Source organism: Rhagoletis zephyria, unplaced genomic scaffold (genome assembly GCF_001687245.7).
Source record: "Rhagoletis zephyria isolate East Lansing unplaced genomic scaffold, Rhagoletis_zephyria_1.1 Rzeph_scaffold_04290, whole genome shotgun sequence".
In the NCBI taxonomy this organism is placed as follows: Eukaryota; Metazoa; Arthropoda; class Insecta; order Diptera; family Tephritidae; genus Rhagoletis; species Rhagoletis zephyria.
In genome coordinates, this window is record NW_016161373.1 from 5,952 (window position 1) to 17,725 (window position 11,774).

The 11,774-nt window shown below is 36.1% G+C and overlaps 1 protein-coding gene across 1 annotated transcript in view; it reads left to right on the forward strand.

Moving 5' to 3' along the window:
• Positions 1–5,935: 5,935 nt before the first annotated feature.
• Positions 5,936–11,774, forward strand: part of LOC108370517 (synapsin-like) — a gene marked incomplete at its 5' end in the record, with an annotated part of 17,088 nt that continues 11,249 nt past the window's right edge. Inside the window, 2 exon segments of the mRNA XM_017625845.1 lie at positions 5,936–6,153; positions 8,497–8,593. Coding sequence (XP_017481334.1) covers positions 5,936–6,153; positions 8,497–8,593 — 315 coding nt within the window.

The window sequence follows — 11,774 nt, forward strand, 5'->3', positions numbered from 1 at the left end:
AATTACCCAATTTCATTATCTTCGATATGCTTCGAAACTTCGAGCTTTTGGTTTTTTGAATTATGACACTCTTGCAGCAAACGCACGCTATGTTTTTCAAGGTTAAAGCACCCAGTGCAAAAAAAAAATATATTGATAGAAGAAACGAAAGAACATATATACGTATGTATGTATGTACATATGCATATATATATGTTAGTGTATGTAAACAACAAGTAACTTTTCCAAGAAATACCCACATCATTGTATCTGAGTGATGTCATTACACACAAAACTCATTTGTTATTGTTACAAGTAGTGCATTGGCGTTACGAAAGTGGTGACGCAATGTGGTGGCATTAAAAAAAACGCCACACTACTCACCGCAAACCACAAGCTTATCAACAGACCCACGCACAGCAACAACGACAACTTAAGCTACAACCTCAGTCGTTTACATAATACGAATACATATTTACAACAGGCAGTAGCTCGGTGAGCGCAACAAACAGCAACAACAATAACACATCAGACAGACACTATGAACGACCTGCATTGAGGACAACAACGAAATGCAATTGTTGCAGTCTGCTATTTGTGGGAGTTGTTGTATGTCAATTTGTTTGTAAATAAATATATATGTATGTATAAGTATGTAAGTATGTCACATAAGTAGACATTTTTTCGCACGCCTACGCGACTAACAAGTGCGAATGCAAATTACGAGTATATTAATTGGCTGCATGCTTCTTGCCCAGTTTAGAAAGCGACGGCTGGACTAGTTAGAGGGCAGACGGCAGAATATGATTTATAAAAGAAAGAATGTATCTTAAACAAATACATTTGCCCTAATTGGTATAATAAGATGAGTACCAGCTGGCAGAGACTTGCAAGCCGGTGCACAATTGGCGGTTAGATCGCTCAGGCAGCGTGCGTGCCAGTTCGCAGAACTTAGTTAAATATTTACATTGAAGAATCTATGAGTAGATTTTGCATGGCTACACTGATTTACTTTTATCGCTTGCTTCCTTTTATACACTTTATATATTCTGGTGTAGAATAATCTCGGCGCTCTTTAAATATCTGGTTGACGCATCATTGCGCACGTTGGCGACGGTATGAATGGCATGGAAGGTATGCAGTGATATACATATTATTACATGTATGCATGTATGTATCGGGTGTTTTTTTCAGAGGTTTATATCGACTGCTGAGTGGAAGATCGACCTATTTCGGCAGCCAGTTCTAAAATGCCCTATCTGTCAAAATTTTTCAAAAACGTGCTATTTCAGAATTTGGTTTAAGAACGCCCTATTTCGGAATTCGTTTCAAAACGCCCTATTCCAGCTGCCGATTCAAAAACGCCATATATCAGCACATTTTCAGTACATTTTGAAGTGAGATAGGGCATTGAGTATATCTCGGAAACCTATTAGAAAATACTCGTTTTAAAGAATTTTATATTAAAGTTTAAGAATTAAGCCTTAAAATGTGAATGAGCCATATATTAAAACTCGAAGTTAAGCCCAATACGTATGTATGTTGACGCTAGGCTGTGTGTTGTCGTCATTCACAGACATTAAAGCCAAGCTCATTGCTGTAATTCTAAAAATTTGCCTTTGATGTATCACAGTTTAAATTTATTTATGATGCTCCACATCATTTGAAATTACCCTTATTCTTCAGCCATTCACCAAATTGATCTTCCCATCACCGCATCGCTTCATTCATCAATTAATTCTATAATCGCGTCATTCCTTCGCTCGATTCATTTGTGGTAAACACGTGCTTCGCATTACACTTCACGCGAAGATTTATTAAGTATCAACGAAATATCATTTAGAGACTGTTGAATGGTTTAATTTATGCACAGTAGCTGTGTTGGGTAGAGTGTAGTATTGCATGAATCAGGCTATAGATTTATCAATGATACAAAAACAGTATAAATCTACTCTATGAATGAATAGGTCAACAATTGAGATTTATGCGCTTCTTTAAATGTTTTATTATGGGCATTTGGAAATCAGTTTTTTGTTGTTTACAAAATTGATATCGTACTTTTTTAGTTCTTGCATTCATTGTGAGTAGCGCTAAAAGTCTTGCCATTACGATATTTAACCAAAAAGTTCGGCACTTTTCCAACAATAACATTGTTTCCCCAACTTTAACATATCGATAGGCTACTGCGAAATATTGAACAAGCTAAAACTTTGTTTGACAGTCGTGTTCATTATAATTCAGTCATATATTCGCCGCTATGTATACTTATAGCAAAAAATACTGGCGCGTCTATATCAGAAACTCAATAAAACCGGGCACGTTTCGTTTGGTGAGAGAATGAATGGGGGTGGGAGAAGAGGTGGCCGTGTGTACGTGTGTGCTAAAACAGATCATATTATTATAAAGGCTTGTTTTCACTATGTTAAAATCAATGGCATTTGTCGTCATATAAATGAAAACACATTGTCAAATGGAATTAAAAAGCAGTGGATCGATTGATTTCAATCAGAATGGGTCTTAGGTGTGTACATGTGCTACTAAATCGGCTATCTATCCGTATCGTCATATATATCATAGTGAAAACCAGTCTTAAAATTGTACAGTTGGAAAACTGAATGCCCCACTTTTCTTAGGACATCGCCGTGGGATGCATTTTCGAATGTGAAAAGGGTTGTTTTACTGATTATTTTTCGACTGGGATTTTTTCCATTACAATATATTACATTTTCCCACTGGGTTACTACCCCTGGTGCTTAATTGATCTGTTATCTGTATCTCATCGCTTCTGGCAATCGGTCATCTTCATCACCCAAAGGTAGACAGTTTTGTCATTCGTTTATTAGGGTGTAACGATTTGCAGATGCATTCCGGTGCAAGTGAGAGACCATCTAACTGCCAAGGGTACTAATAGACATAAACCGTTTGCAGTATCACCGACGATATGTATGAATGTAGAGCATACTAAATAAAAATTCCGTTGTACTGGACGTCATAAAAAAAAAAAATATATCACGTACGTCAGTCCTTCAATCAACTTTTACAAATGTTTTTCATTTCAAGTTACAGCGTTCAACAACTCTTTTGTAATCTTTATTTTTACAAGCTTTTATTTAACTTCATTTGTACATAAATATGTCCTAAAAGCAATAACTAAAAAAACAAAATTAAAAATTGTCGTCAGGTATCGCGGAACTCGATATGTTTCGAAAACTCGCGTCTATAGTCCGATTTGGTTCATTTTCAGAATATACACTTCCTATGTACTTAAATTGAAACCGATTGAAAAGTATGTTTGGCTCGGTCAAATGTGCATGTGCACTAAAATAAATAAAAGCCGTCATCGCCACTTTGCTGCTTGCTATGTTTGAGTTCCGGTCGCTTAACGAAAAGTTTTGCATGTGAAAGCAACAGCAAAGTTAGCTAGCACGGATAGACGATAGCGAGTTTGGTTGTACCTCATTGAGTTCGTTCGTTTCGCCACTTGCTAACTGTTGGCGAATCGATGCTAAAATAATATAAGTCATAGCTTTTGTTAAGATAAATAAAAGCTAACTGCTAAGCAGATGTACATATACCTAAATACATATATGTATGTGCCGTTCAATTAAAATAGACTATATCGGGAAAAAGTTTAAGGGAAACTGATTATTTTTTTATTCAAAGTCACACCTTCGAAAGTCACTTAACACTTATCTCAGAAAATGCATTATCTTCAGTTTTATATAAAAAACATGATTACAACGCGAAATCGTATTTAAATGAAATTTGAAAGAGATATATTAAAAAAAGAAGTAGAAATACCCACCCGCGCTCATATACCCGTAGTTGCGTATGTAACGTATACGCCCCGTAGCACAGTCAACTAAAACGTTTACTCGCACGCCTTAACTTAAAAGTCATATTATTTAAAAGTAATTAAATATTAGCAAGGAAGATTTTGACACATTATTCCTTATGGCAGTCCTTGGCCAAGTATAAATCTATGATTACGCGTCTTTCTTCGCCGAAGTTTTTTTAAGCACCTTTTTTCGTAAAATTTTTGTATGCGTCTTTTTTCGCCGTCGAAACACTAGCGCGCCTTTATTCGTGTCTAGTGACGATATATATTATATATATACATGAAGAAAGTGTATAACAATTTTAGAATAAATTTCGAGTTTACCGATAAAAATTGTTAAAATGGAATTTTACATAGTTTCTCAAATTATAGCCATATTTTACTCAATGAAAATTTTTTCATTTGGTGGCACACTAGTTTTATTACGCTAGTTTCATTAGTTTTGGCAAGAAGAATTTTGAAGTATCGTGAATTATTAAAATTAAAAAAATCGTACAATTTCAAAAGTTGTAGAATAGCTGCGACGGATGTTCTGCATGCTGTCATTTCCTTAACTTCGTGGTGCATTCTTGAAACTTCACAGACATGTTGTATTTGTTGCCAACGTCCGTTGCCTCTAATATGAACATTCTAGTTGAAAACTACCCAAAGTTATTAAAAAAAAACAACATAATTTATTTTTTCGAGTGACAATAAAAAATAAATACTTACGGTACTTTATCGCCTAAATAAACGTTTTAAGGCTAAAATGGTTCAAATACTTGATCTACTTTTTATTGTACTTGTTTCTGGAACTACATTGATTGAAACAAATGCAAGAAGGATGCTTTAGCGTTTTTTTTTTCTGCCAAAAGAAGGGAGGGCAGGGAAGGGACGACACTAATAAAAAATAAATCGTTAGATTTGCTCATATACATAAATTTATCTTTTCACTCAACATTAAAAGCTCTATTCCCTCCTCTACATTTGACTTTTTTAGGCGAGACTCCCTTGAGCTGCTTTTATTCCATACCTTCGGCTGTTGATGCTATTTTTAAATCGACGTCGATCAATATTATAAATAAGCGAGGGCTTATATTCAAAACTCTCTATCTGCACTTTTCACAAAAATGAGATTCTGATAAAAAAAAAATCCACCTAAGACTTAACTGTCATCGGTGGTATTAATTGTAGAATTTACTATTAAATTGCAAAGTCAGAATTAACATCAGTGATGACAGGTCACATAGTAGGTTTTGGAACATCAGCCCACGATATTTTAAATAAGGACAAAAAAGTACAGAACGAATATGAAATCAAAAATAAAAAAGATCAACCAAAATCAATTCCTAGAAACCAAAAATGAAATAATACTTCAACGGCAACCGGAAATAAATGTTTCTTTGAAATTTTCTTGGAAAATTGCGCACTTTTCAAAGTACCGATTGAACTAAAAATACATACCTACATATGTATATAAGTATTTTCTGTATTTCTCATATTCTTATTAATAGCCTTTATTCAAAACAAAACGATATAGACATACATACATACCCATGTGAAAGAAGCATTCGTAAACGCTAGTCACACGAATAATCTTGGCTATCCAATAAATAAATTTTCATGGCCAAGGTCAATGGAAAAGCATTAGAATGACGATGGTTTTGGCGCAAATAGCTGATCAAGGAAAAACTCAAATAAGAAAATCGACCAAATTTTAAGAATTTAAAATTTTGAGTAGGCATAAATTATGTTTTGAATAATCGAAATAGAGAAGGTTTGGCAAGTGTGGAAAAGTGGCCAATTGAAAAATTCATTAAAAATTCGCAGAAATTCAGCGAAATAAGCGAATGTCACACGGCGCCTCACAATGCGGCATGAAACGTCGCGGCCTGTTGCATGGTTGGCCAACAGCCAGAAAATTAATCAACATAAATTCAATCTGCTTTTTAGCAATACAGTGAAACTAAAAAATAAAAACAAGCACGTCTGTAATAAAGCCACCGTTTTTTTTTGAAACAAGTGATAATATATTCCGCTGCTCTTTACTGAATGGCATTTCCTGAAATATTAATTTTGTGGCCAACTTCTGATAACAAATGTAGTGATTTTTACTTTTTATTTTTTTTTTACTTACAGTTTAGCTGGACAAAGTTTCCGTGTGTTTTGAAGGCAGGCCATTGCCATGGCGGCGTTGCTACCGCACGCCTCGAGAACCAGAGCGCCCTACAAGATGCGGCTGGCCTTGTCACCGGTTCGGGCAACGATGCGCACTGCTATTGCACGATTGAGCCGTATATTGATGCAAAATTCGATGTGCATATCCAGAAGATTGGAAATAATTACAAGGCTTTTATGTAAGTAGTTAATACATTGCTCGTGATATATGAATGTATGTACATTTTGTAGATTTTCAAAACATGCGTAGATAAATAAATACTTTATATATTTATATGTACGTTTGTTTGTGGTCATCTGATCAGCGGTGATTGAGCATATGTAGTATACACATACGAGTGCCTGAGTGGACTCTGTAATGCCGCGATTTAAATGCAAAGCATCGAAATGATTTTGGATGAAATAAAAAATGTTGAGCCAAAACACATTACAAACATACATAGGTACATATGTATTAAGGAATCACGAATGCATTGCATCAACACTGTCAATGGCTATCGCTAAAGACATGGATTAAGTTGTCCGCTGACTCGCTGACCTTGATTTTATTGTGCATGCCACTCATCAGTCTCACCACAACCGGCTGGCTAAGTGGTCGGAGAAAAGAAACAAGAGGAAAGATCAAATCAACCGGCGATCACTGGCAGTGTAATGCAATTGTAAAATAATTGAAATGCGCACCATGAAAAGTTGTTAAGCGTTGAATCAAAGTAGGAGTACATATATACCTATAGCCGAATCAAGTGCGGTTGGCTGCAATGCACAGTGCTTAATGGCGCAGGAATTTTTAAATTTTTAGATACTGTTATTCTTGAAAATGGTCGATGTGATGCGATAGCATGCGATGTGATATCATATGGCATAATGGGATTGAATGACATAAGATACGGCATCATGCGATGTGATATAATGAAGTTTGGTTCTTTTTAAAGCTACTATCCCATATGAACACAGACATGTTCATTCTGAAGATAACTAAACTCTCCAAAACGGCGAAGATATGTATCTGTTTTTTATTTTTTTTTTCTTTTTGCAAACCAACTTTATGAAATTATTCAACTTCGGTTGTATTTTCCCGCAAATTTAATTTTGAAATAACTCACTTTATTATTAAACGTGCGACAAAATAACGTCACATCATATCATATAATATTATCATATCACATAATTTTTAATATTTTGTTGTTTCTTGTAGACATTTGGTTAAGTGGTCGGTTGTCGAAAATGCTAAATTACGTTCTGCTAAGAACGAACATAGTGATTTTGCGAGCGTGTGTGTTGCAATAGATCAGCTCTTCCTGATTTGGCTTTTAATATGCAATAACAAACATTGTAATAAGCCTTGTAATCTCAAGTGTTTACACAACCGGCCTTTGAACGCGGGATCCTTAGTCCAACAATAACAAAAAAAAATGTGCGTACGCTTGGTTTTCATCATATTTAAATCATATGTGGCCAAATAATAAATATCTTTTGGGGCACCTGCCGCAAAAAACAAAGCCTGTAAAGATTTATTAAGAAAATAATTCAAAATCAGTTCTACTTAAAAGATTTAGTAACAAATTTGCCGTAAGTGTGAGCGTAAGTACATACTCTACAAGCAAATAGTCCGCTATACAATGGATATATTGTGCATAGAAAAAATTACTGGGAAGTTAAAAAACGTCATTTTTTACACAACGCTGCCTACAAGTATGGTTTATAGCCCAGTAATGCATACTTTGCTTTGCATGAGAGTTGTCCTATAAAAATCATGCAACTAGATGTTACGTGTTGTTTGTGGCGTCTTTTATGCTCTTAGAGTTTTTCGACGATCAAAATTAGCGACAGCAAATGTTGGAATCCAGCTGCAGAAATCTTTCAAGCTTAGGAAAGATTTCACCCAACCAAGGGCACTGTGCGTCATATTTATCACTGCACTGCAGGTATTCGCTGTTACGGCGCATCGTAGCAGTTACGTTTGAAGTATCTGCAACAAATAGTATTGCATTTGCATTGAATTTCACCACTCGTGAATTGTAGTAAATGGGAGTATGCTGAAAGAATGGGAGTTCATTACGCGAGGGCGCGTACGCAGCACTTGAGAAATCTTTATACAATAAAGGTTCATAAACAATGCGCTGGCGTGCGGGTCGTTGCTGCTGTTGCATTCAGCGCTCAACGCTCAAACTCTCATTGACATGCCACCACAATATGTATGTACAATAATAAAAGCAACAAAAAAAAAATATAGTGAAAACAAAAGCCGATTATACGATTGCCACAGTCAAAGACCTCTTTTGCCGCCAATCAAGCACTGCTGCTGCCGCCGCGACTGCGCCGAAATTGTCCGTCGCGCCGACAAGCGAATAACTCGATAGTCGCGTAATTTAATAATAATACCATTTAAGCATTTAAGTCAGCACAAAAGTGCCGCTTATTATTTCGTGATTTATGCTTCAATTTTATTAAAGGAATATTTTTATTTTATTTTTACTTTGTTGTTACTCTGCCTCCCGCTCATTCACGATTTCTCGTTACAGGCGCAAATCGATCTCGGGCCATTGGAAAACTAATCAAGGCTCAGCGATGCTCGAACAAATCACCTTAACCGAGAAATATAAGTCCTGGGTAGATGAGGTGAGTAACAAAACAGAAAAGTATGTAAACCGATTAACGAACAAAAAACAAAAATACTACGAATGATATACATCCCGAGCAACTGTGAGTGAATGAATGGCAGCCGACATCAAATTGCGCTATCAGCGCATCGAATTTGTAATTTGCAAATTGTTTGCATTAATCAAATCCGGTTTGTTGCCAATGCGCTCTCTCTTCAACATTTCGAGTGCACTTATTCAATTGCGGTGGTGCAGAGCTCGTTTAACCGCTTACGCGATGCTCATAAATTTACCGCAATTTGCATTTGACTTGTCTACCATGGTTGGTGCACTAATAGTTTCATTGATTTATTTGACAGACGGCAGGGTGAACGAGTACAAATACATACATACATATATGTAGTATATATGCAATATTATTTGGTAAATGTAAGAGATTATGTACATAGATACATATGTAAGTATGTACCTATTTATGTGGTGGATGTGAGTGTGCCTCCAAAATTTTAAAGTTTTAAAATATAAAAATGTATTTGAGTTTAGCAGTTATAGCAGTAGGTTTCGACGTATATCCCGAATTAAAATTAGAAGTGCTTATGCCCACGCTCATTCCAGATTTGCCCAACTTCCAAAATTTTGTTTCTAGTTAACTGCGATCCTCTGCCGGTACGCCATGAGAAACCTATGTTGGTTGGAGGCCGCGTAAAACTTCAGGTCGCTTTATTCCTGTAGCGACATTAAGACGTTTACCAAAAATTGGAAAAAAGCCGACCCAAAAACTTTGAAAAATGCGTCTGACCAAAAAATCAATTATCTCAGTGTTGAAAAAGCCGCACAGCCACAGAGCATATGCCCTCCTCATCCTTCAAGCAAGATGCAATCGTCGATAATACTTATGGATAATCAGTCATATCAGTGTTATCTTGCTGGCGTTGACAGCAATACGTTTGCTCTATTGTGATTGCTAACCTCGCGCTCCAGGCTCTTCAGCATAAAGGATATCCGATTTACCCTAACTTTGCTCCAAAGAGTGGCATTATGTTCTAATGCCAGACAAACTCTAAATACTCTGGTCAGAGTGCCTAAAAGCTACAAAACCACACCAAACTTTAGCATCTTCGGGTAAACAAACTCCAGGTCATGTGACTTAAATTTATCAAAATAAGCCGGAGCTAATCTCACTCACTTCCAAGTAATCACCATTGCTGCTAAGTAGCAGTTAGTCGTGTGGCTCTAATAATAATGCTGAGATTGCCGCTCACACAACATGTTATTGTTTGGCCCAACTTTTCCTCCGATTTGTGGAATGATGACTGAAATGCACTGATTGATGAAAACCACCATGAATTTATTGGTTTTTGTTAGTGAAATCACCTTGTGTGACCTTCATTCTTTTTGCCCATAAGGTTCCCACTTCATTCCACCGCACATTAGGGGTATTCCCTGAGTCTTGCAAAGCCCTTGCATGGTGCACAGATTGCACGGATTGCACGGTTAAAACCGGTTTTCGTATGGGACAGCTTTGCAACCCGTGCAATCCGTACACCGTGCAAGGGCTTTGCAAGACTCAGAGAATACCCCTAATGTGTTTGGTAAGTTTGCATCATCCACCAACACATTACAAGATTTTTACCGCAACAACATTTACTGGGCAGAGCTCCATAAGCATCGTGGTTCCTCAAATAGGGATTAATTGAAATCATACTTTTTTAGCCGTTCCATATATCTATACAGTTCTTTAAGCTCTATCCAGCGGACGACGGTAAAGTGGTCGGCGGCAAGTTAACAGTTGCCGCAGTGAAATCTGTCAGAGTAAACATAATTTCGGCGCACGACGGCTTCCGTCAGTTGTTATTTTGATTTGAAAATCATCATTAGAATTAAATAGTTTTTTCGGTACGTGCGTGTATGTAAATTTGCTGGAAACAAAAATGGATGAAAACATTGCCAAACTTGTGAAAATAATAAGAATTACTACAATCTCAATTAACATTGTGCCGCGTCCCAGCTGTGCGGTAAAAAAATAAATAAATTTAAATCAACCGAAAAACGTCGGTGGTAAAACCGCTGCCATCGCAATTATGAGCCATTCCACATGTCTTTGTGAGTTTTAATTTTGACAGTGGTTAACAGTCGACCGCTGCGATTCTGAGTAGAGCTTTATTTTATTTAATGTTTACAATTTTTTATAAACATCTGACTCATTACACAAAGAACAGCATTATATAAATCAACATTTCAAACATTGTAAAGACCACCCCAAGGCGAATTTATATAAAGTGGTGTTGTTTCATCAGCTGTGAGTAGCGCGTGATTGTCAAAATTTTATATTTCGCTGGTGAGTGAGTGAAAACCTGAGAGCATGGAAGAAAGCTGGAATTTGACAATGGCCCGCTAAAAGCAAATACAAAATACAATTGAATCGATACCACCTTATATACACTGGCCTTGGAAAGATAGTGTCAAATCTTTTTTCTCGCTCTTATTTCTACATCTGGTATATTTTCACTCTGGAACAAGCTTTATGCCATTCAATTATATGTGTATTCAATTTGCATATAGGAAGAGACCATAAAATGAGAGCAATCTGACTTTAGTTCAATTCTCACGTTTGGTTTAAAAATACTTAGAAGTGTCACTGATTCTTCTACAATACTTTTCTCAAAAAATCTTTCACTAGGTCTATTATTTTTTTCTTCTTCTGCTGGCGTTAGCTTCCGCTGGTAAAGCCACAGAAACAAAAATTATTTCTGCGTAATTTTTCCTTATCCAAAATAATAGAGGTAACCCCATTTAATAAAGATACTTATCTAACACTTTTGGGTTACCATTAATGCTACAATATTTTTGAATGACGAATAATCGAGAGATCACTGTGGTAGATTTTCATACAACTTAGCTCTAAATTATGCATAACACCAGAAGTTTTATTGGTCAATTAAGTCCATATATTAGCAACAACATTAAAGTGGCACTTAATACTGTCAAAACAAATAGCATACATACATACATAGATGAAGATGAAGATGAAGATGAAGATGAAGATGAAGATGAAGATGAATATGAACATGAACATGAACATGAACATGAACATGAAAATGAACATGAACATGAACATGAACATGAAAATGAACATGAACATGAACTTGACCATGAACATGAACATGAACATGAACATGAATATGAAGGTGTAGATAAAC